Source organism: Chaetura pelagica, unplaced genomic scaffold, assembly GCF_000747805.2.
Source record: "Chaetura pelagica isolate M959 unplaced genomic scaffold, ChaPel_1.0 scaffold117, whole genome shotgun sequence".
NCBI lineage: Eukaryota > Metazoa > Chordata > Aves > Apodiformes > Apodidae > Chaetura > Chaetura pelagica.
Genome location: NW_009954185.1, coordinates 5,488,891 through 5,512,500, shown reverse-complemented (window position 1 = coordinate 5,512,500; position 23,610 = coordinate 5,488,891). Strand labels below are relative to the sequence as shown.

General features: G+C 38.8%; 1 protein-coding gene across 1 annotated transcript in view; it reads right to left on the bottom strand.

The window, feature by feature from the left end:
• The window catches only part of ABCC9 (ATP-binding cassette, sub-family C (CFTR/MRP), member 9), a 73,709-nt gene that overhangs the window by 13,575 nt on the left and 36,524 nt on the right, over positions 1 to 23,610 (bottom strand). The window contains exons 17-30 of the mRNA XM_010002956.1: positions 22,281 to 22,386; positions 18,209 to 18,247; positions 16,579 to 16,680; positions 15,052 to 15,136; positions 14,163 to 14,243; positions 13,023 to 13,160; positions 12,399 to 12,524; positions 11,893 to 11,989; positions 9,532 to 9,779; positions 8,308 to 8,456; positions 7,437 to 7,506; positions 6,447 to 6,604; positions 3,485 to 3,577; positions 745 to 847 (exon numbers count right to left, since the gene is read on the bottom strand). Coding sequence (XP_010001258.1) covers positions 745 to 847; positions 3,485 to 3,577; positions 6,447 to 6,604; positions 7,437 to 7,506; positions 8,308 to 8,456; positions 9,532 to 9,779; positions 11,893 to 11,989; positions 12,399 to 12,524; positions 13,023 to 13,160; positions 14,163 to 14,243; positions 15,052 to 15,136; positions 16,579 to 16,680; positions 18,209 to 18,247; positions 22,281 to 22,386 — 1,595 coding nt within the window. The remainder of the gene's footprint in view (positions 1 to 744; positions 848 to 3,484; positions 3,578 to 6,446; positions 6,605 to 7,436; positions 7,507 to 8,307; positions 8,457 to 9,531; positions 9,780 to 11,892; positions 11,990 to 12,398; positions 12,525 to 13,022; positions 13,161 to 14,162; positions 14,244 to 15,051; positions 15,137 to 16,578; positions 16,681 to 18,208; positions 18,248 to 22,280; positions 22,387 to 23,610) is intronic.

Here is a 23,610-nt window from a genome sequence, read left to right as displayed (position 1 = left end):
TAGTCACTGCTCTTTTAGTGTCAGGTGAATAAGGAAATCACAGGGACTCTGCTTGCTCCTTTTTGCCTTGCAAATCTGGGAACCTCCTCATATGCTGTCCCTAGGAAGCCCCCATAAAAGCCAGGAGCCTGTCTCACTGGCACTGGCTGTGTTGTGCTCTACTATCATTCATTTTTCGGTTGGAGTCCAATTGGGCCATCTTTTGTGATATTGAACAGTACTGTAAATCACACAGCGTGGACCCACAGCTGCAGTAAGAGCACTGCAAATGGGGACTCTAAATTTCAGCTGTGAGATAAAACATGTTGCTGGTGAGATACCTCAGGACCTGGAAGCTCAACGGTGCCTAAAACAGACCTAGCAGAATGATGGCACAGTTCACTAAACTACTTAAAAGTCACATTCTGCTTTGAAAGCAGTTCCTGCTGTGCCAGCTCTGCAGATGCTGCACAGTAGTAGAGAAAGCCTAATTTCAAGTTACGTCAATGTTTGTTCTTGCACTCTCTTCAGACACTAGACATCACAACAGCAGAAGATGAGGGAGACTTGTATTTTCTTACTCCTGGCCAAGAAAGCTGAAAAAAGCCTATGGGTTTAACATCAACAATCCCTGATCTATTTTAAGGAACAGTGTGTATAATCTCATCCCAAGATTAATTCCCGTTATTATCTTCTTTGCATCAGGCAAAGTCTCTGTTTGCTTCCAAGGTTTCAAAACCATGGCAGGGACTAAACTGAACGTACCGTCCTGACCTCCAGCCATCTGTTGGCAGCTGACAGGAATAAGTAGGCAATGTTATTCGTGTCCGTTAGTTCCAGCATACGTTGTTTAAATCTGGCTTCGTGCCTGCCGAGAACAAAGTCGTTGTATTACAACACATTACACACTCACACACAAAAGGATGAAGTATTAAACTCTCCTCTCCCTCCTGCTCTAAATTGAAACATTTTGCCCTTCTGCCTTTACCAAACTTTGGGTTTAAAACTCTTTTTTAAGGACCTGTACCTGCTGTTAGGGCTCCCCTTTACCAGGCAGAGCTGGTAAAGTACATTGGGAAGAAATTTGCTTGATATGCAATAAAATTGAACTAGATTTTTTATCAGGACCTGTGCCCTCAAGGAGACTGCAATGCAAGTGTGCAAGGGACAGGTTTTACTTCCCAGGGCATATCTGCTTTTATAGCTGTAGACTGTGGCTTCTGCTGCCCTCCAGTCCTCTCACAAATGAGTGCTGCCATGGCCCATCTCTTTTTCACAAGCCACTAGATTTCAGAAGTTACTTGGCCAGCTGTAGGAGTCGTTAGCAGGAGTGATATCTCTAAGGCTTACATTAACAGACTGTAGATTGTTCTCTCAGCCAGTCACACATTGCCTCAGCAACTCAGACAGGGAGAGCTATCAATCACTTCTGAGTTACAAAAACAAGCAGTGTTACCTCCACTGTCACTTGTTTCTCTCTCCCACATGTTTAAAAACCAGTACAAGGATGTTACAGCACCTAAGAGTGGAGGGATGGTCTGGGGAGGGAGGAGAAAATCTCTGTTGGTGTAACTGTATTAAATTTGTGGTGCCTTGCAGTACTTTAGGCATGATTTACAGTCAGATGGAAACCATTTTGTTGTTCCATATTCTGCTGTTTGTTAAATACCCTCACTTGAATAAGCCAGCCAAACTTCATTCAGTAGCTCATTGCCTGTTTTATCATGGCAAGTTCTTCCATTTCAAAGTCTCAAGGCCCTGTTGTGAGGCACCTGTAACCTCTGTTCTGCCAGAAACCTCTTTCTTTTTTTCTTTGCTTTTTCTTTTCCCTGTCCCACTGATACTTTATTTCCCTCTGCACAGCTTGTACATGGCAAGCAACTTCCCCAGAACAACTGGTAACAGTAATGATGTTGGGAGGAGCAAAGATGCACTGAAATTATGCTCATCTGCCTTTCTGGCAGCAAAACTCCTGTTTTCCTAATGGAAAATCTGACATGCTCAATCTGCATCTTTTCAGCCACATCCAGCTCATCTTCTGGGCACTTTTAGACTTTTATCCCATCAGATGACAAACAACAAAGGTCACTGAAGCTGCTCTCTGATCCAACTGTGCTACATTGTGGTAAGTTATATGAGGGGCTGCTCTATTTTATCCTGGAACATGCTGAACTCAAAGAGCAGGGAATGACTAACAGGTCCATTAGTAAATATGAGCTTGCTGACAAAAAATGCTGGAGACTTCAGGTTTTGTAGACAGTGGAGTGCAGACAGGAAAATGAAATGGCTTTGATTAGCACCAGAGATCCTGGAAAATTCAAGTGATGGTTATGATGCCTCCTCCTTCCCTAGTCCTTCTGCTCTCTGCCATCCAACCTCACACTACCAGTTTGTAAGGTAAAGAAGAGCTGAACGACTGACTCCCAAGGAGTTCTAAGCTCCTTTGTCTATCTCAGGAGATAATATGATGAAAAGCCACTCTGAACCTCTCAAGAAGCACTCAGCATACACCAGCATCAGGCCTTAATTTTGACTCACTGTTTCAATACATTATTCTAGTTGATAAAGCTTATTACTACAATTCTTGTTGACCGCTGGCTCACATCTCTTCAACACAGCAACACTTTTGCTTGTCCTGCTGCAGCCTTTACTGCTGCACCTTGAACTGGTAGCCTGGGTCCTAAAGCTAGCTTGAAGTGATGGAGCAGTCTTAAGCTGGTTAAATACACATGTAAATAGCAGTGAAGTGTGATCCACACCAGTTTGTAATTCTACAGAATGAGTTGTGCAGAATGAGCACAAGTTACACTCACTAGGGGACAACTGACAAGTTTGACAGAGTCATTCCAGCTATAAAGTAGTGAATATACAAGGTGAATTTGGCCTATATTTCATGTAGTAATAGAGAAAAAAAATGCATGGGAAGTTGAAAATTTTTCTGAATCTTCTGGAATTTCTTTTTTGGTTTTGACTGATGAGGCTAGGTTTTAAATTATGAAGATCAAGTTCTGCCATAGTTTTCTTGGCAAGTCCTTCTGATTGCATACTCTCTTTCTGTTGGAGGTTGGTGTAACAATGTTTCCTTGCCTGAAGAGTGGGTCAAATACAGAAATTATTTAGGGGCGCTTGGATGGCACAGCTTGTAGTATATAGAAGAGGGGTCAGAAGAAATGATGCCTGTGCCTGCCTGGCAAAGGAGAGTTCTCTGCTGTCCAATGAAGGCAGGGTCAAACAAAGCACCTTAAAAGTTTAATTACTGTATCCTAAAAAATAATCAGTTTCAATTCAGTGCAAAACCAATGCAGATAAATTAGTGTGTTACTGAAAATACGCACAAGCCTTTAGAGATGTGGCAAAGCAATAGGAAAACAAACATTTCTTCACTATTTTGAGATGGCTTAATGAAAGTGTACAAAATCCAATAAATTGCCTTCAGACACTGTACAATGAGCTGCATGTGCCAGAACAGAACTCAAGCCTCTCTCTAATAATTTGTTTTACAGACCTGAATGCTCTGATGGTGGTAAGGCCTTCAGCTGTCTCAGAGAAGTGACAGAGTAAAGGTAGCTGGGTGCTGTCATCGAGCTCCTGGAGGTCCCTGGGAGTATGAAAAAGAACAAGCAGCATTACAATGTAAACACTTCTTTCTGTAGAAAGTTTACTGCATGACAGACAAGAATACACACTTGATGTATTGCACGTATTACTTCCAGGATAACACAAAATGGTATTTCTGTAGTGTATGAAGACACTGACATGGGAATATCACATTTCTCTTTTGCCATAGGAGCCTTTGAATCATCTCCTAGCCTCCTCCCCAAATCTAGCTTTTTGTCCCAGCTAAGCTGAAATTTGTTCCACAGCCATAATGACATTATGGTATCTCTCCTGGATAAAAATCTTTTGTCCATTTTAGCCAGAACCTAATTACCTTTTATTCTCAAACATTCTAATGCATGAATACAATTAATATCATTAACTTCAATTCAAAACAGTTGATTTTCAGCTTTATAGCATGTTATTTGTGGCTCTCACATCAGGTGTAAAACAGAGTTTGTGTATCTGCAAGCTTATCTATTTTATGGCAACTGTATCAGCTGGCCTAACAAAAAGGATGCCTTTCCATATAAACTCTGCATCATTTTGAGTATCTGTAAGCACCATGACTTGCTGACCATAAAATACAACAGACTGTAGCAGATCTTCTATGTGTAGAGTTCACATTATCACTTCCACTGAAATTAGAGACAGCACTGACAGAAAAATAATATGAATGAGAAATTTCCTCAATTCTTCAGCCATGGTGTTTTCAAGACCTGCACAGAGCAATGATATTTAGGTCTAAAAATTTCCAGTCCCCTGAAACAGGAACATTTTCCAAACCACAAATATATCTTTCTGTAACAACACTCTGTCACTGGCATAGCAGCTGGTTGTATAAACAGAAGAGAGGCCAGATCACTAGATATTTGAACTTTTTATTACTATCCTAGTATGTTTGCATACTGTATTAGATAGGCCAGGAGAAATAACTGCTCCATGATGTTGAATGTTACAGTATACAGAACTGAATTCGCTGCTTGTGTTTTGATGATAAATATGCTGTCTTTCAAATTTATGATGGAAAATACACACAAGTTTTTGAGAGATGTAATGGAAAATACAACAAAGAATCAAAGTGCTGCAAGAAATACTGTAAATATTTGCATTTCTAAAAATTAATGAAGCTTATATGCCTGGAAAGTACTGCATGCAAGGGAGTTATAAAAACCAGCTGAAGATATTCCTTTATCCTACTTTTCCCAAGATTATTTTTTTTAGAAATACATTTAATTGTTAATTGCTGTCGTGGATTGAAAGAACACAAGTCAACCCTGGATGCGTCACAAGCAATTTAGAAGAGTTTAATTTAAACAGATTAAGAAACAAACAAACAAAAATTTAAAAAAAAGAAGAAAAAAGAAAAAGAAAAAAGGAAAAAGAAGAGCAGTTGCTGATACAGATTTTCCCAGAAAACTGTAAGGGAATAATATGAATGAGGAATGAGGTAGCTGTGAATTTGCAGATCAGCAATTGCAAAGCCAATGGGTGCATGTGTGTGTGTGTGCTGACCTACAGGGGTGGTTAACTTCTCACTAGCTTGCCTGGCATGGCTATCAGTACAGCACGTAGGAAAAACAGGTTTGGAGACAGATGGAGACTTCATTTTCACATATAAAATCACAAAGAGGAACTGCAGTATTTCCCTGGCATCTAATCCATCAGATTTTGCCCACTCCTGTATATTTTAAGTAAAAAGTTTAATATGTGTACATTGCTATGTGTAGCAGGGCAGGGTGACACTCAGAAGACCATAATCCATTTAAGAATAAAAACCAGGTCTGCTAATTCCTTAGCCATCTTAAGACCTGGTGTACTGCCATGCACAGCATTGCTTTGGAAACCTGGGGGGCAAAGAGCAAGGCTTCTGAAAAATCTCAGAGAATTTAAGCAAATTATTTCAGAACTAAACATTTTTGTTTTGTGAATTCTGAGTTTTAGATTTTTAGAGTTTTCTTATTAATAAATCTTCCCTGGAAATTCTGAGGAAAGCTGATGAAAAAATTAAAGGTTAAAGTCAAGCACTTTGTGCCCCTCCTGCTCCATTGATTTAAGGGAAATAACTAACAAGAATTGTCTCTCTTAACTGGATGCTACCAAACAGCAGCTGATGCTTTACCATGTGCACACTGCAAAGACAGGGCCAGAAACGACAGTTGCTAATTATTGTAGTTTATTTTGGCCTCCCTGCAGGTCAGAAGGCACCTGGATGGGTGTTTTGAAGTAGCACAAAATGGAGTGAATCCAACCAGAAATCTGGCTGATGAAATTAAAAAAAAAAAAAAAAGCATGACTGATTGAGTTTAAGAAAAAAAAAAATCAATGGCTTGATTAAGATATTTTATTAAATCTTGTAATTAATTTAGCAGTAGAAGCATGACTTTAAGAAATCATGGCACTCTTTTGCCAAAACAATGTACTTTTTATAGCCAGCAAACCATTCTGAATATTAAATGTTGCTGTATGGTGGAAATTACTTTCTGTTGAGGTTTTTTTCTCAATGTGAAGAAAAAGCTGTGACTGACATTAGTCCAGGGAGTTCTTTTCCATTCTTTACTAACCCTCAAAAGGTCAAAGAGGAGCTTTGACCAGATGTGAGCTGGCTCAGATGATTAACAAACTTCATGCTCATTTGACTTTATACCCAACAGTGTGCAAAAGTGATGCAACTGGTGTCACTGCCTCAAGTACCCCAACTGTAGTCAGGTCAGCTGGAAACATCCTCCACTATATGTCCAAAACTCATACCTTAGGATCAAAAGCAGAACACCATGGCCATTTTCCCCTTATACACACTCCCATAACCTCACATGCCATCACAATTGTTATGTACAAATTTTTTTTCAGGACAGTTTTTTAATACCTACTTGGAAGCAACTCTGAAGTATTTCTGGATGAAATAAAATGCTATCCCAAGAGGCACGAGGGCAACAAGGAACCATGGAGTGGCATAGGAGATCATCCCGATGGCTGACAGGCAGAGTAAGGTGGATCTGGTAAGAGACTCCAGGGTAGGAGGAATGTGCTAGAGTGGAGAAAACCCCAACAAATATAAGGCAAAAGTCACTGGTAGAACCATAACACACCTTTCCCTATACAGGATCATAGGTAAAGTGGAATGATACCACTATGCCATCACTGATATTCTCTGTTTATCAGGAGCCTTTATGTTTCTGTGGGTCTGCTCCTCAAACTTGTAGATGTTATAAAATGAGTCAGTAGGGTTTTTTCTAAAGGTCAGTGTTTCAAAGAGCACAGGGAAATGGAAGCCATTTTCACCTTGTTTACACAATGGGCAAGAAAGAGAAAATTGTTTTTCATATCCCAAACATTTAGAGAAACAACATGCTTTTTCTCAGAAGCCTTTTAAATTGCCTTCTGTGTTCCCATCACCCTCCCATTCAGGATTATTAGTCATACAAACACTTTAGTTCACAGCCATGGTGAAAGTATCCCTTCCTCACCCTAAGTACTCTAAATTCACATCCACAGGATGGAATATCTGCTCGTCATGTGTACTCCCATGTTGTTAAAGTTACTATATTCTATCCTGCCTCCTGTTTTGAGTACAAAGTCTTGTGTTTTGCAAATCCAGATTTTCCAACAGAGGCAACCAGCCCACATATCAAGACATGAAGAGCCACTATTTCCCACTATGTCTATTCTAATGGATACCTGCCCTTATTACTATAAACATGTGTGTACTTTCTATTTTGAAATTGTCTATTAACATTCCCAGAGCCTGTTTCTGCTATGCCTTTCTTTACTGAATATTTGAATATATCATCCTAATCACTAGCTAAGTGAAAATTTACGAAGTCAAGATGCAATAAAACAGAATATATTGATACATCTACCTGATCAATGATATTTGTATCAGCAGAGAAGCGATTTAGGATTAGCCCCAATGGAGTCATATCGAAAAACCTATTGAGCAAAATTAAAAGAAAAAGTTACCTGAAAAGGAATTCCAATTTTGGGTAAAAAGCCTGGCCAGACAGAACACAGAGCTGTGTCCAGACATTTTCTAAAACCAAGCAGTAAATATGAATAACATAACATACCATAATGTCTGCATCCTTACTAGGCAAATGCTTCTCTTGGCATTCGCCCCACCCCAATTTTGGTTCTCCTTGTCCAAAAATCTTTCAACTTGCCCCCTGCTCTTTTATGCACACTCCTTCAAGATTTTAGATCCCTTCCAAAGATCACAGCCTGAGCCTGGCTGCTGTTCAACCTCTTGCATAGTACAGGGCACCAGGACTCCAGAACTTGTTTTATACAAGAACTGTGTTAACTGCATTAATTGTGCATCCTTTTGGCCATCCTGCTGTCTGTGAGAGATGATGGTTATCATGCATAGAACCTGTCCCTGGCCATCTGAAGAAACTTGTCCACTTTTTTTGACCCCATGCCCACCGCTCAAGGTTGGGGCTGGGTGCCCTGTAGCTAGAACTGTACTCAAAACTTTCCTTGACACCCCAGCCTTGAAGGGGGTGCTAGCTATCTGACACATTTCAGCCAGATAAAGAAGGGTGCAGATTGTCACATGTTCTGACATGGAATTTTCTCCACTCATGCTCACTTAACTTGTTATTTTCAGTTGTTGAGGCCTTGAAAAAAACAGGGCAGTTACAAGAGCTTTTCACAGGAGTATCCTCCTGGATACAAAACCAGGACAGGTTTTGGCCATGTAGGTTTTCAGGAAGAATGCTATTTTTGCTGTACCTGATTGGTCCAAGGATGATCTTGTTGAGGAGATTATGGTGTAGGTTCTTGGCTGCTGTGAGGCCCATCCATTCAACAGTCAGAGATGTGATGAGGCAAAGAACAATCCCTGCTCCAGAGAGGATGCTGAAGACAGCTACATGATGAGTCTAATAAAATGACAAATACATCAGTCCTAGAAATAAACACATTTCTCTTTTCTACTAAGAAGTTCCCAACGTAGCTGATACCAATCAGCTAACATGTCACATCACTTATATTACATAATTAAATTCATATAAACCTCAGGAAATAAAAAGAACTATGATGGAACTGTGCTTCATTAAGTTCACATAATTACAATGTCTGGCAGTTCTAAGATCCCTCAACATACTGATAAGTCTGCTTCAAGACCCTGAAGCAATAGTCCAATAGTACTTAGAACTGTGAAGACAGACTAACTGGACAGATACCAAATTATGCACACTGTTAGCCAAGAAACTCAGACAAGCAAAGTAGAACCTCTCAAGGACTAAGGCAATTGAGAGATGTTGAAAAGTTCCACTTTATTAAGCTCAAGCACCACTAAAATTCACAGAGTAAATCCTAAACTAATCTGCCAGGGCTGTAACACATTTATGCCTTCTGAAAGTTTAATAAGTGGATTCCAGTGAAATATTCGAATATGAGTCAAATTTACAGCTATAAGCAGATTGTATTTAAGTATTTAAGTAGTACATTTGAAGACCCTTTTTTACCAGTGAAATATTCGAATATGAGTCAAATTTATAGCTATAAGCAGATTGTATTTAAGTACTTAAGTAGTACATTTGAAGACTCTTTTTTTTATGTTGGTTTTTTGTTTTTTGTTTTTGTTTTTGTTTTTTTTAAGGACATTATTGGACAGCCAGTACTTAGGATAATGGGGTCATTGACTTAGGTGTTAACAAGTCCAGATGAAAAAGTGTATTATGAGATTCCTTCCTTTGAAAAGTCAATCACTTTTCTAACCTCAAACATGCTTCTGTTTCAGTCTCGTGTGTTTGAAAAGACTGATAAAATCTGTACTGTCTTACATTTTATCATGAACAACTCACCCATCCTATGTATTAATCAATCTTACCATATCTATCTGTCTTTCCAATCTAGCTGGCTTCTAGATTAACAACAAATAATTACTTTAAAACATTTTTATGCATTTATTTATTTATTTTCTTCCTTGTCAAGCTCCAGGATATGGCCCACCTTTTCTGTGCTCTTATCATCATCAACATTCTTGACTTCATTTGTATTGTCCATGGATGTCCATGTGGCAAGTGAGTAGTCTATGGCCACTATAACTGAGTGTTTCAACAACTTGGAGAAAACCATCAGAAAGAGCAAGAAGAATCCTCCAGAGGTTAGGTATCTCCAGCATGTTTTCCATGGCATCTTTGTTCTAAGCCTCAGGACAGTTGACATGTTATCATCTTCATCTTCTTCCTCTTCTTCCTCTGTGACTCAAACATTCGATCAAGTTAGCTTGGATTCAGTACAAAGAATTATACCCAGTTTTACTGTATTTGGTTGACTTTTGTTGTTTTGAATTTTAATGGCAAAATTAAATTTGTCATTTAAAACCAGCAAACATTTCAGACATATTTCCATTAAGAATTCCCCTGTGCTCTTTGAGCAACTCCATGGACTGTCAGTCTTTGACTTGGTAGAGTTATGGTAATAAATACTTTTTTTTGAGTCAAGTCTTCAGTGCTGACTCTTTACAGTAGAGACTAGGTCTTTCCCAACCAGTTTAGTTGCTTTTACTATAGAGTCAGCGGAGCATTTTGGGTCACATGGAAGATTCTAGAAAGCTCTCCAAAGCTTTCCATCCAGATGCAGTGTCATCTGTTGCATGAAAAAATTCTGGTTTGATTTTTTCCTGAGTACTAAAGCTTTGTCTATATAAAAGAGCATAGCTTTGGGATTAATGTTTCTTCTAGTCCTACCTTTGATTATATGATCATTGTTCATATTATACTGGAATACAATTGGTGGAAGACTCTTCTTTAGGAAATATCTATTCCCTAGGTGCATAAACATTACATTTTAAATTATTTTTTTTTTCCTTGGTAATAAAAATAGACATCACAGCTGTGCAGGCTGCATTTGGGGAAGAGAAAGGTTGACCTGCTATTGACAGCCTTGAACTGAAAGCACTTCCACTTGTTTCTGATTTTGAACATTAAAAATTAATTAGTAGGTGATTTCTTGAAAGTTGAATTCCTACACTTTTTGGGACACTAAGACTTTGTGCATATTCCCTAGATCACATAAGTGTGGGTGACTTGGGATGCAATGTCAGGTTATTTTTCTGCCCTGCAGTTACTGATACATGTTTTATCATCCTAAGTATGCTTTTTGCAAGCATTCTGCAGACTGCGTGGACATGCCTTTTTTCCCCTGTGTTTTCCATCTTACCCACAAAGAAGACACAGGCTTTCTTGCACAGATCAAAAGGAGGAACTTGGGAATAACCTCGGTTTACGCTCCTCCAATAATTTAACTGATAAAGTGTGCTGATGACTGGATATAGCAAGAGGTGTTCTCTGTGCCAAAGAAATATGAAGCCAACATAATATTTCCATCTCAGGGACTTTGGGGTCCAGCTCTGCCTATTGTGCAGTGATTGGAAATCTTTGCAGAATGGAGCAACCCAGGACCTACAGACCTATGACTGGAGACAGCAACTGGTCATGAATGTTGCCAGATGAAACACAAGGGAGCAATAAAGAGCCTACTAATAGCCAGTGTGCAATCCTGCAGACACTCCAGCCAACATCACCATTATACTCCCTACAATTAGTGCTCCTTTTAAGTTAAGGTCAAGCTGACAGTTCTCCTCTCCTCTTTCCTGGCACAAACTTACTGCTTGTCAGGACTGACTACTCCATTTAGGTATGGACTAGCATCCCAGGGATGTTCTTCATGCATCTTCTTGCCAGCAGCCAATATTGAACTGTGTCCTTGCCTCTGACCCCACCCTGCTTTAACAGCAACGTGACTCCAAATCTGCAGTCTCTAAAACCACCAAGACTTTGGGGGCACAGGAGGCTAAACTTGAGAACAAATCCTAAAATTTCTCCCATAAATAGTCTCAGCTAGAAAAACAGAAGATTAACTCCATATTCAAAGAGGGATTGAAAAGAGCTACAAATTTGATCACGTGGTGACATATCAAGAGCCCAGAACAGATAACTCATGAGGGACAGGACTATGGATGATCCAACATTATTGTGGCAATGCTGAGGCAGACCTATCTCAATTTGCATAAATAATTCTTACAGTTGCTTTACTTCTGTTTCATCCCTCACTACCTCCAGGCAGTGTAAGTTAGCAAATAAATTAATTTGTTTTGTTACACCTTATCCTTGCTCAGTGTTTAGAGAAATCTGTGGAGAATCTCTTTAACAAGTCATATTCTAAACAGGTTGACATACCGGACTTTCCACTTTTATTAACAATGTAATCCACATTGTCATCCACATTTTCAAACTTTTCTGCTAAGAACTGCCAGAAAGGCTATGATACATGCTGATAGAATAAATGAAGTGGATTGATAAAACATACCTTCATCTTCATCTTCCAGTTGTGATTTGGATTCCCTGGGGTACATGGCCCTTCTAAGAGTTTTTCTCTCAAGAGTAGTCTGGTCAGCTTCCATATCCTATAACAAGAAAACTTATTTACTAATTTGAGAGCTTAGCTGTCTGCCATTGTGGTAGCCCCAACAGTAGCCTCAAAGAGATAATTTTGATTATTTACCTCACAGAATGCAAATTCACTGTATTTTGGGATTTATCTTACAGAAAATCCCACCTTGTCCTCTTTCCTTCTTCTGTCTTTTTTCCCTTTCATTCTCTCTCTTCTGAAATAATAAAACCTTCAAAAAACTTTGTTTAGAGTATCCTAAAGGCTCATGCCAATGACAGAATAAAAGGCTGAGATACTTTAGAAAGTCTCTTAGTCCTTCCCCATGCCCCAGCAAAGGATAAGTTGTGTACCACATTTCAAAAGGATAATGAAAAAATATTTATTTTCAGAAAGGTCATCCTTACCCAAATGCTCCTAATTACCTTTTCCAATTCTTGGTCTTGGCGATTCATCAAAGTTTTCCAGTGTTCATACAGCTCAATATCATTGTTCTGGATATCCTTTAGTGTCCCTTCTCTAAGCACCATTCCATCCTTCATTGCTATGATCTAGGAGAGAAATAATTCAATAGGTCTACTCAGCAACACAGATACCATATTCACTGACCTGGACCCTACAAGACATCTCTGAGTATTGGTGAAATTACTGGTAAGCAAATTTTTGTGCTCGTTTTATTCAGTAACTTATCAGTAACTTCCTAAGTTTGTTGATATAGCACATAAACTGAAATTCCTTTCAGCCATGCTTACCTGTATGTGTAAAAAGCATTGACAAGACATAATAAGTCATATTTGCAATTAAGTCATAATTCTCCAGGGGCTTTCAATAAAAAATATCAAACCACAAATACACAAATAATGTCAATTTTAAATTTTTCATTCTACTATAAAATCTGTTTTAGGTAGTAGCAGTTAGCCACATCACATATGGGATTATGAAGGAGGGACTCCATTACAGAGAAAAGCAGTGATCTCATCAAGTGTTATGGTGCTCACTTCAAGTGTATGTTTATCATCAGCAAATCTACTTCACATCTTTTCTCTTACCCAGTCAGCATGGGGTAGATATTGTAACTTATGTGTCACCAGAACAAGAGTTCTCTTGTCTTCTTGCAGAAACTTCAGAATCCCTTCCTGCATTAAATGATCACTTAAGTGAATGTCCAGTGCAGAGAATGGGTCATCCTGCAAACAAATCAAATTTTAAAATATTAGAACAGGATAGAAAGATGTATTTCTTTAAAGAGCTTTTTAAAAACAGAAAACATATCCCATTACTAACATTTCCTCTCTCTCTAATGACGAAGACCCAGTCAGAAGGCTGCACTATGAAACAGTGAGCTAGAATCCATTGCTCCTCAGTTCATAGCACAGGACTAACATTAATTTTTTGTGTCTAGATGTGTGCAGTGCTGGTATCACACTGCTAGTGTGCAGTAATCCCAATCAGGAACAGAACTGGAATTTCTCATCCAAATTTGAAAATGTCAAGATACAGAGCCAAGCTCAGGCCTAATTTTAATGGAAAACTGGTACAGAAAACATAAAGCAGCATTAGGAACTGTTTGAATTTCCTCCAAACTAAACTGTGGATGTGCTTGCTCTTAACTTGGAGTGAGCTTGGCTAGCAACAAAGAAGCATTCAGATAAGGATATTAATATGTAAACACTTTTTCCTCTAAGGACAGAAATCCCCGATTAACTTTGATTAGAGGTGCAAAGAGCCCCTTGATGAGCAGCAGTCTCCTGAAATTCCTGACATGCCTTGAAATTAATAGCAGAGAAAAGAAAGTTTGTCCAGATCCATAGCTCTCTGCATGAGAGCCCTGAACAACCAACCTGTTCATTGCTCACAAGCATTATAGTGCTTTTCCTTAGAACTCCTGCAGATTTCAGTGGGACTATGATGATACTACGTCATCACTGAGTGCAACCAGAAGTTAGACAATTTGTTCTACTCTTCCAGTGTTCATCTCTGTAGCAAATCTCACCTTCATCAGTCTCCCAGTAAGTTTTGATGATGCCTCTGGTAGATGTTTATTTCATATCTCTATAATATAGATTTGGAGTTGAATACAAGCCCCTATGGTTTTCTAAATCTAACACAATTTTTTCTAAAGCTAATTATAAGGAATGACAGTTTTATTACTAACTTTCCATGCTCCACGTGAAAAAGAAATAGCTTACCAAGAAGACAATGTTGGTGTTCTGGTAGAGGGCTCGAGCTACACAGATCCTCTGTCGTTGGCCACCACTTAAATTAATCCCCTAATAAATAGAATGGATCAGAAATATGCGTCTTTGAATAAACATTATGAGAGGACTTTTGAAATGTGATTTTTTAATATTATACAAAGTTCACATAAAAAACCAAAGCTTTATTAAAATGCTAATCCTGTTGACAAACAAGGATAATCCTCATCTAATATAAGAAAAACGATTATTCAGCAACTAATAATGGGTGAGTGCAAATTATTAAGAGCTTCTCTAAGCATAGCTTTGTAGATTGGAAAATACAACCAATACTAGCACCAAATTCTGGAGCAAAATATAGAAGACTTTGATCAAAAAATCCTATTTGAGAAACAGCTGAAGAAAGAAAAATGTTTCAACTTTTTTTTTTTTTTTTTTTTTTTTTTTTTGTTCCCTCAGCTGCTGCTTTTGCCAGTTGCCTTAAAGTAATGATTAATGCTCCTTGGCCCTGCCTGCCTGTAACCTGACACCATTTATGGCCTTGGTGTGTTTCTAATGTATAGTGAATGAGAAGGCTACATTCTCAAATCAGAAACATAAACAGGAACTGGTTGGTCTGAATTCCATTCAAATATGTCACTTCAGCCGTGCAGTGTTTGTCCAACTTCGATTTTACAGGCAGGGGACGGGGTGGGGGAGAAAAAGCAATATTTTTTTTTTTTTTTTTTTTTTTCAGTAAAATCTGGGGAACTACAATTATTTACCAGGCTGGCAGCCTAATACAGACTAGATCTAGAGTCTAGTGACTCACTAGAGTGACACCAGAGTGTGACATCAGCCTTATTAAGGGTAAGCAGACAGAAAAAGCATTCATATTATTTACCCTTTCTCCAATTTCAGTCTGATCACCAAATGGCAGTAGGTCAATGTCAGGCTGCAGAGAACACGCATCTGTAACAGCCTTGTACCTGTAACAACAATATGGTAATTGCAATTATTTAACCAGCCACTTACTTTGCCAACATAAAAACCTCCAGATCAAACTCACTCCTAAGTTGTTCTGCCACTGCGATGGATGGATGATTGCAAAAATAAGTAGGACAAAAGGGATTATTCAGCAACTAATAATGAAGCTTTGTAAACCAAGCATTTTAAAAAAATGACATATTTATTAGAGTTCTTTATCAGCAAGCCTACTTTTTAAAGATTCAATTATATAAATTATCGAGTCCGTTCCTATCATGGAGCTGTTTTGCTGGACTCTGCAGAATCTGAAACCATTTCCAATGAGTGATTATTCTTCCCCATTTAGGTGCCTCTTCGTTTACTTTGGTGTAATATTACAGGACAAAGGACCCTCATTGTGCTTCTGATCTTGCCCGGGTCAGGAAACCCCTTGCAAAAACTTGAAATTTGTTGTGAGATGTCTAGGTCTGTGGGCTATCACAGACAATCTGTGGATAAACAGCTGGGATCAAGCTATTTGAATGGTGTAACTGAGGGCCCTTGGCTCATGGATATGAGTGAGGTTTGGCCAGTGGATGCAGTAGCTGAAGAATCTGGTCCCTGAAAGTCTAGATGTTTATCTGGATTTTGAGATATTTGGTCATTGCTAAGTTTTAGTAAGTGGAAATGGAGGCATATGTCTTAACAAAACTCACACTGAGAGGAATGGGATGTATTTTTAATAACTTAAAACAAAGACAGTGCTGCCTTTGTAAACATCAGCAATTTGTTTTCTTTAAGTCAAGTCACTTTTTTCCACTGCATTTGTTAGCTGACCTTCTAGAAGGACATAAGAAGCAAGTGCTGGACAGGCACAACAGAAAACTGGGCACCTCAGCTTTCACACTCCCTTATCCTGTATTTCTAAAGGAAGAGTTAAAGTTATTTCCTTGAAGCAATCCATCTTCATACATGTAGCATTTTTGTGAAGTGGCTGCTTCAGTAACTTGATCACAGCAGGATAAGCACATCAACTCGGTGGAAACATGCCTAGCATCACTGTTCCCAGAGTCTCTGGCAACCTCAGGCTCCATTAAACAAAACACAAACATGTCAGAAGTCTCCAAAGATGGGATTCATCTCACCTAACTGTAGCTGCTTGAAAAACAGATACATGGGTTCTGCTGCATTGCATGGGGAGCCACTGTCACACTGATTTCTCACAAACACACACTCTGCTTTAGAGGGGAAGCCTTGAAAGACTCACTCAATGCAGAAACCTTCCTTTGAAATGCCTCAAGTCAGGTTAGGTAAGTCTACCCCAGGGATAATGTGCATTGGCATTTTTCAGAATCTACCAACTTCCTCCAGAAGGAGAAGCCAAAAACCTCTTTAGAAGAAGCTGCTGGGTGGTTTTGCTATTTAAAAAAAAATAAAAATAAAAATAAAAATAAAAATAAATTACCTCTGTTTATTAAATGGGCTCCCAAAGATAATGTTCTCCTCCACAGTTGCATTCAGCAGCCATGGCTTCTGAGCTGCGTAAGCCACTGAATATCTGTTTCTACTGCAGAAAAATAAAGAGCCTTAGTAAAAAGCAAAGCACCCACATTATAAAATGTCTGAGAATTACATTTTTAAAAAAACTAATTCATGAATGCACATTCATAAAAATACATGAAAGCACACAGGCAAAGCAACTGTTACAAAAGTGAAGGGAAGAATTTTAAATTAGATGCTTTTGTTAGAACAGAACCCACTCTCTCCCCCGGGGACAAAATCTACACCCCAGGTTGTATTCTATTCTGCTTTAAGTGGCTGGTACCTATGTCAAGTGAATAACTGCAATTTAAATCCAAAGATAAAATTATAAATAATCAAAATTGTTATATTCTCACAAGGCCAGTGTTTTTTACTCTAAAATCAAAACAGAGAGTGAAAAGGCACTATTCAAATCACATCAGGACACTTCACTTGCTGCTTTCTGAAGTTTTAGATAATTTTACATGCACATGAAATACTTTTTTTCCCAGCAAATGTTTTTTTTCCTTAAAATCTGTTGGATCTTGTGTGGACTGATATGATATTGGAAGAGGACTGTTCAATACAGACTGGGAAGAAATCACTATGGTCTCCCAAGTATTTATTAGATATACTTTAAATACTTAATGAAATGTGTACAATAAGGGTATGGATGTTCTTCACTTCTAGCTGCTTTGTCTGTGTATGGCAAAAAAAAGGTCATGTAATTTCAGACATCTGCGATGTCCAAGGTATGCAAGGAAGGTGTCAGCTGGTACCTGCTTGTGGATCTGAACACTTATCTTCCTTCTCAGTGTCTTTGATAGTTCAATGCTTAAAACCAAACATCTGACGTAGCTTCGTATGTAAGTCTCTAGGATTTGTTACTGAGAGAGTGGGTGCTAGCTTAGGAGATACAGCTGGTTAGAAGCAGTCAGTAGCATCCCAAAATTTTAGGAGTTTTGGTATTTCAGTATGTACAGCTACGAAACACGTCCTCAGGATTATCAGGTATCAAATCACTGTGCATCTCCCAACCACAACTCTGTGTGCCACTAACTTCTCCACCATTCACAAGATGTTTTTCGTTTGGCTTGTCCTTCTTTTAAGCCACCTGGCCCCTTCACTGAAGCCAGGGGCGGAGCCACTGCTGGTTTTGCAGCCCCACCTTCCTTCCCAGGCTGTGTGCCCTGCTCCATCCCCAGCCATCCAGCTGGGCTCTGAGCAGCAGGAAACCCAGCACTGAGCAGAAAACATGCAAACACACGGGAGGGTACAGGTAATGATGTCTTGTATCTAGTGGCCCTGTCTTGCAAGGTATGGAGCACACTTAAACTGTAAAACGGGAGCTGGGAGCACGGAACATCTTTCAAAGACTGAGGTTGTCGCACAGTGGCTGGAGAATACTGGGATCCACAGGATTTAACAACAGTCTGTCAATTAATCCAATGGGAAATGATTACTGACATAGTAGGAAAACAGAGAGATGACTGAAGGGTACACAGATGAAGCTTTGAGGAAATTCTGAAGAAACAAATCAGTGTATTATGATACACTAAAAACAGAAATAATACCTTCTGGGTGCTTCAAAAGAAGGGTCAGATTCATTTACACTGTAAATCGTGGTAAATAACATTTAGTAAGCAGGAAATGCAGAGAATAACATTTTGCACAAATTTTACACACAGGGAAACTGGAATTAAGTACATATTTTAAGGAATTAAAATCATGGGTTTTTTTCTGTTCTTTAAGGGAAAATAAACAATATCTAATTAAAAGCATATAAATATTGTAAAGGCAACAGTTTCATATCTATAGTGTGTAGTGGCTAAATAGGCAAGTTAGAAAATGTATTAAAAATTAAAAGCTTTTTGTAAAACCTTTAAAAAATGAAATTACTTATATGGTCTGGGCATAGAAAAGCTTGACAAGCAATAAGTTAACTTCTCCACACAGCTCTGCCAATCACCTGCAAAGGCTAGTAAATATTCAAATGCAAAATTTCTTCTGGAGCCAAGACAAGTTCTACAGATACAATTTTGCAAGATGCAAGCACACTTTTGAATCATAACAGATTTTTAACCTGTTTATAGCAGTAAGGCTGCATCAAGCCATGCATTTTGAAGAACGTGCAATGGCAATAATGACATGAATGATTTGGTCAGTCCATCTGTTTGTTAATTGACATATTAACAGTGTCAAGGGCAAGGAATGGCAGTCAAAGCAGTTCTGGACCAGTAATTGTGCTCACATCCAGGCATGGCAACATATCACTGCGAAGTGAAAAACCTAAAATAATAAGTTTATCTCAGGTAAATGGAAGCAGGCATCAGAAGGGACTAGAAAACTTATATTAATTACGGGAAAGAAAAAGAGAAAAAAAAAAGAAAGAAAAAAAAAAAAGAAAGAAAAAAGCCTTGTTAAAGTTTGCAAAACTTTTATGATAACTAAAAATACACTGATGCATCTCTAACTGGGACCAGATTTCCTCACTTACAAAATTAAAATGAAGAGAAGAAAGGGATAAAAAAATTCTAGGATATCACTGTAATGGCAGAATGAAGCATTTCCTCTGATAACACAGGCAAGAGATTTGAGGCAAGACAAGGACCGAGCATCTTTACAAATTCTATCCAGCAGTTTGGAGGAACTTGTCACCATCCCTGCAACCAGCCATAGCAGGACAGAAGCACTACTATGCTGACCTTGCCTATGCTGACATTTGTCTGGCTGACCACATATCCATTGATGGATAATGTCCTTCCATGTTTTCTATGAGATACTGTCGTTGCAACCTTTTGGTAAGCAGTTGTACTTGGCAATCCTTCTGAGGGGAAAACTGACTTTTCCTAATTTTTCTGGAAGATTTCCATAGCTTGAGGGCACAACAGGCCATCTGGCATGATCTGTTTCATAATTCCTGTGTTTCACATGCTTTTCACCTAGTACACAACAACCTGTTTGCACAGAAACCAGTTCAACGTACAGAAAATGTTTATCACATGAAGGGCTGCCATTTAGCCACTCTTCTTTGCCTGGTGGTTTCAGAAGATGGGTCTGACTGTTTGACTTGCTGTGGATGAGAGGAATACATATCTCTGCATATTTCTCACATCTGTCTCTGTATAGACTTAATAACTCAGATCTGAAATGGGCTCTGCTGAATCACTGCATCCAGCTGGCCTCATGCTTCAGTGTTTAAGGAGTCTCTCTGGCTGATTGCTCACTGGGAAAACAAAAGCCAGCTCCTTGTCTAAGGTTTATAAGGTATCTGAGGCATGTCTCATGAAGAGAATTGAGATCTGGTCCATAAGATTGGCCCTGACCAAGATCTCCTACAGAAAGATACACTAACATGCTTCCTTTCCTAAGAACCCAAACCAGTGACAACTGGGGCAGCAGGACATACAGCTCTCACTGCAGACAACCACAACAGCAGCAGGGTATTCAAGCCCCATGATGGGCTTTCACAACGATGCTTTGCAAGATTACCCCAATACAACTAGGACTGAAATCAAATCCATCATTACTGTTACTGTGCTGTTATACCTGAATTTGTTGGGGAATTCTCCCAACCTGCATTTCATCCCTGGAGCAGTAGCTGCGTTAGTCATGCATGTGGAATCACAAGGAAAGGGATTTAAGGGAGTAAACAGGACATTAATTATGGTTTATGTATAGGATCCACTTAGTGAAATACCTGAAGCATCCTTCTGTATTCATCTGTCTGTCAGGCATTCTGAAATTATCAGCAAAATATAACCATGTTTGCATCTGCTGTATCACAGTATCACATTACAGTTTGCAATGAAAAAACATCACTCAGTAACACCTGTGATGCTTGCTAAGACCTGAGCTAAACCCTCTTTGATTAAGTGCAGACTGCTAATCTACTGGCAATATGATCTTCATTCCTCTTGAGCAATATGAAACTTAAATGATATTTTCTAATCTTTCTATAGTATCTTTCTAAGATTTCCCTTTTTGTCTAATCTTCCCAAGATTCCGTATCTTTTCTAGAACAAATTTGATTATTTTTCAAATATACCTTTGAAGACAGCTGTGCAAATCATTTTAAGGTACAGTTTACTCCTTGTATTTTATTAAACGATTCAGGAAAAAAAAAGCACCTGACTGTGAAGTCAAAATCTCCATTATATGTTTCAAAGAAATTAACTGTGATAAGCCCCATATTCTTCTTCTTTCAAAGCTTAAACTCACATATAACTAAACTAAAGTTAGTCTTGCCTTGGCTCCAATTGTACCTGCTACTCCAGTGAGATCATACATTCAGAATAGCAGACAGTGAAATATGGCTGGGGAACAAAAAATACCATGCATACTAGCACAGGAAAAGCAAAAATACTCAGCCTGCAACTTGGCTGTAAGAAAAAGATGACAAAGGAGATTAATAGTCAAGGAATGGGGCAAGAAAATATTGGCCTTTGTGACAAAATTAATCCTTTCTCTTCAAAAAGCTGATGGAAGAGTAGGTAGTTTGAAGGAAAAAAAACAACAACAGGTAGTTTAATGGAAAGTGATCTGATCTTTAAAATTAAAGAACAAGTCTTGAGTTTACAGCACATCCCTTCCCCAGCCTCCGCCCTGCCTAGGCTGGAAGAGTGGCTCCTGCTCTGCTTAGTTTCTGTAGAAAATTGTCTTTCACTGAGTCTGAATCCATATGGATCCTGAGACCTGATCTCTCTGGCAGTTCCCTCTTCAGCAACAGCTTCTTCAGAGCCTTTAGTCCTTAGGTATGCAGGGTCTTCAGCCTGCTTTCTGAATGCACAAGTATGAAGAGTAACATTGACTTCCATAGATTAGGACTGGGCCAATACTAAGAAAGGGGAAAGTATGGCTCACCTGTGATTACACCAGCTTTTACTGCTAGCAGCAGCACCCCTGGGTGGGAAAGAGCCTTTCCTGAAGGCTGGTACCTCACTACTGAAGCAGCTCCAGCCTGTCATGCTTTCACAGGTGGGTACAGTAGCAAAATAACAATGCTGATTTAATAATCTAGGTAGGAACTTGAACTGGAGTGCTGCTTTGCCTTTTACTTGTTAAGTATCTCACCCTTTCTGTGCTTCTTGAAGAATTTCATTATTCGCACAACCTGAGTTGCAAGTATTATCTGAAATGTTACTAAACTACAAACACCTTATTTGATGGAACACAACAGAAGTAAATTGCATCTCATTGTTCTTCCCAAAAGGGTTTGGAGACAGCCTGGTTATGGGTGTTATTTGCTATAAGACTTCAATTATAGCAAGTACCATAAATCCAGAGCCAAATTCCACCATAACAGGAATAGTTATCCACTGGATAACAAGAATAGTATATGCTTTCTGTTCAGGTCATTTGATAGGGCTAATATATTAGATATTAGATATTATAATATACTAATATATTAGAAATTAATCATAAGACTAGCCTCTTTCTCTTCCTGAGGCAGTTTGATCTGAACCATGAACAGAACAGCTATGAAAACCCTTCATAAGTTTGCAGGTGATGCCTTCCAGAGAGGATCTGGGTGATGGTAAATATCTAACATGCAGTTCTGAGACATGAAGTTCACATTTCTCACAGTAAAACCCAACTCACTCCTTTTTAAATTAATACAGCAATTCATAACTATATGAAACATACTTGCTCCAGTGAACTTTTCCCTCCAGTGTCTGCATCTCTCCCAGTATAGCAAGGAGAAGCGATGACTTGCCACAGCCAACTTGACCCACAATCATTGTCATCTGACCTACCGTAATAACAATAACAAAAAAGATTTTCAAAAAAGAAAAAGACCAGTTCTGCTCAAGTCCATGAGGCCCAGCTAGATCCATTTCTAAGCCAAGTGAAATATGGTAAATATCAGTTAAAGCTACTTGGTTAAATTTGTTAGCATCCACTATGTAAATGGACAATAACACATGTATTCATGGAAATACACATTAATGGACAGATCGCGTACACACAATCTCCAAAGAAATGAGGCTATTGATTTGACATATCATTCGTTGCATGAGAGTGTGTTACTTTACTGAAGGGTCAAATGATACAAAGTGGGGAGCAATCGCTTAGTTTGTGGTTCCGTGAAACTTCAGAACAATCTAATATAGTGAAACTGAAAGAAAATCCATTACTCTTTTCTCATTTGCTGTACTCCTCCTTCCTCTACCACCGCTTTTCTACTCTCAGTCCTACACTGTAATAGTAACGGTGCTTCTCAGATCTTCCCATAAACTAATTAAACTCACTAACTATGCTAGCTAGTGCATTTGCCAGGTAAGCTTCTTGCCAGCTTGGAAGTTAATGGTCTTGTTCCTTCCAAAGGAGATAAACTCTTAGACTGGCTCACCCAGCTTGTAAACCTATGGCCTTAGATTGTAAACTCCTTGCAGACGTTCTGCTGGTGCTGTGTGGCACTGGGCCAGCACAAAGAACTGTTTGTTCATCTATAGGACACCTAATGCTGTAGTGAAACAAATAGACTTTGGGATTACCTATCGTATTTTGAGAGTACTTAATAACTAAGCACTTGATAATTAAAAAAGGCTATTTAATAGCATGAAACACCAATAGATAGTGTTAGAAATTTTACAGTAATAAAGTCATAATAACAGCAAGTTGCTACTTTTTGCACTTGCTGTGTAAGTCTTTGAAAACAAATCAATGTTTTTGAAACCTGTGGAACTCCTACCCAAAGACACCAAGGATGCTAGAAATTATAGGAGCTCAGCTGGACAATGAGAATTTAATTGAAAGCAAAACCAGCTGAGGATTTAATGACAGACAAACTGCATGAGGCTCAAGGAACACACATAGAAGAAAAGAGCTGTGAACTGGGAGACCATAATACTGAACAACTGTAGAAGTATAACATGGGAGTGCTGTGTCCCTGTGCACCCACTGATATCCACTGTAGGAAATAAAATACTGAACTAGATGGACACATGGTTTGAATGAGTCTGGAGTTCTCCCC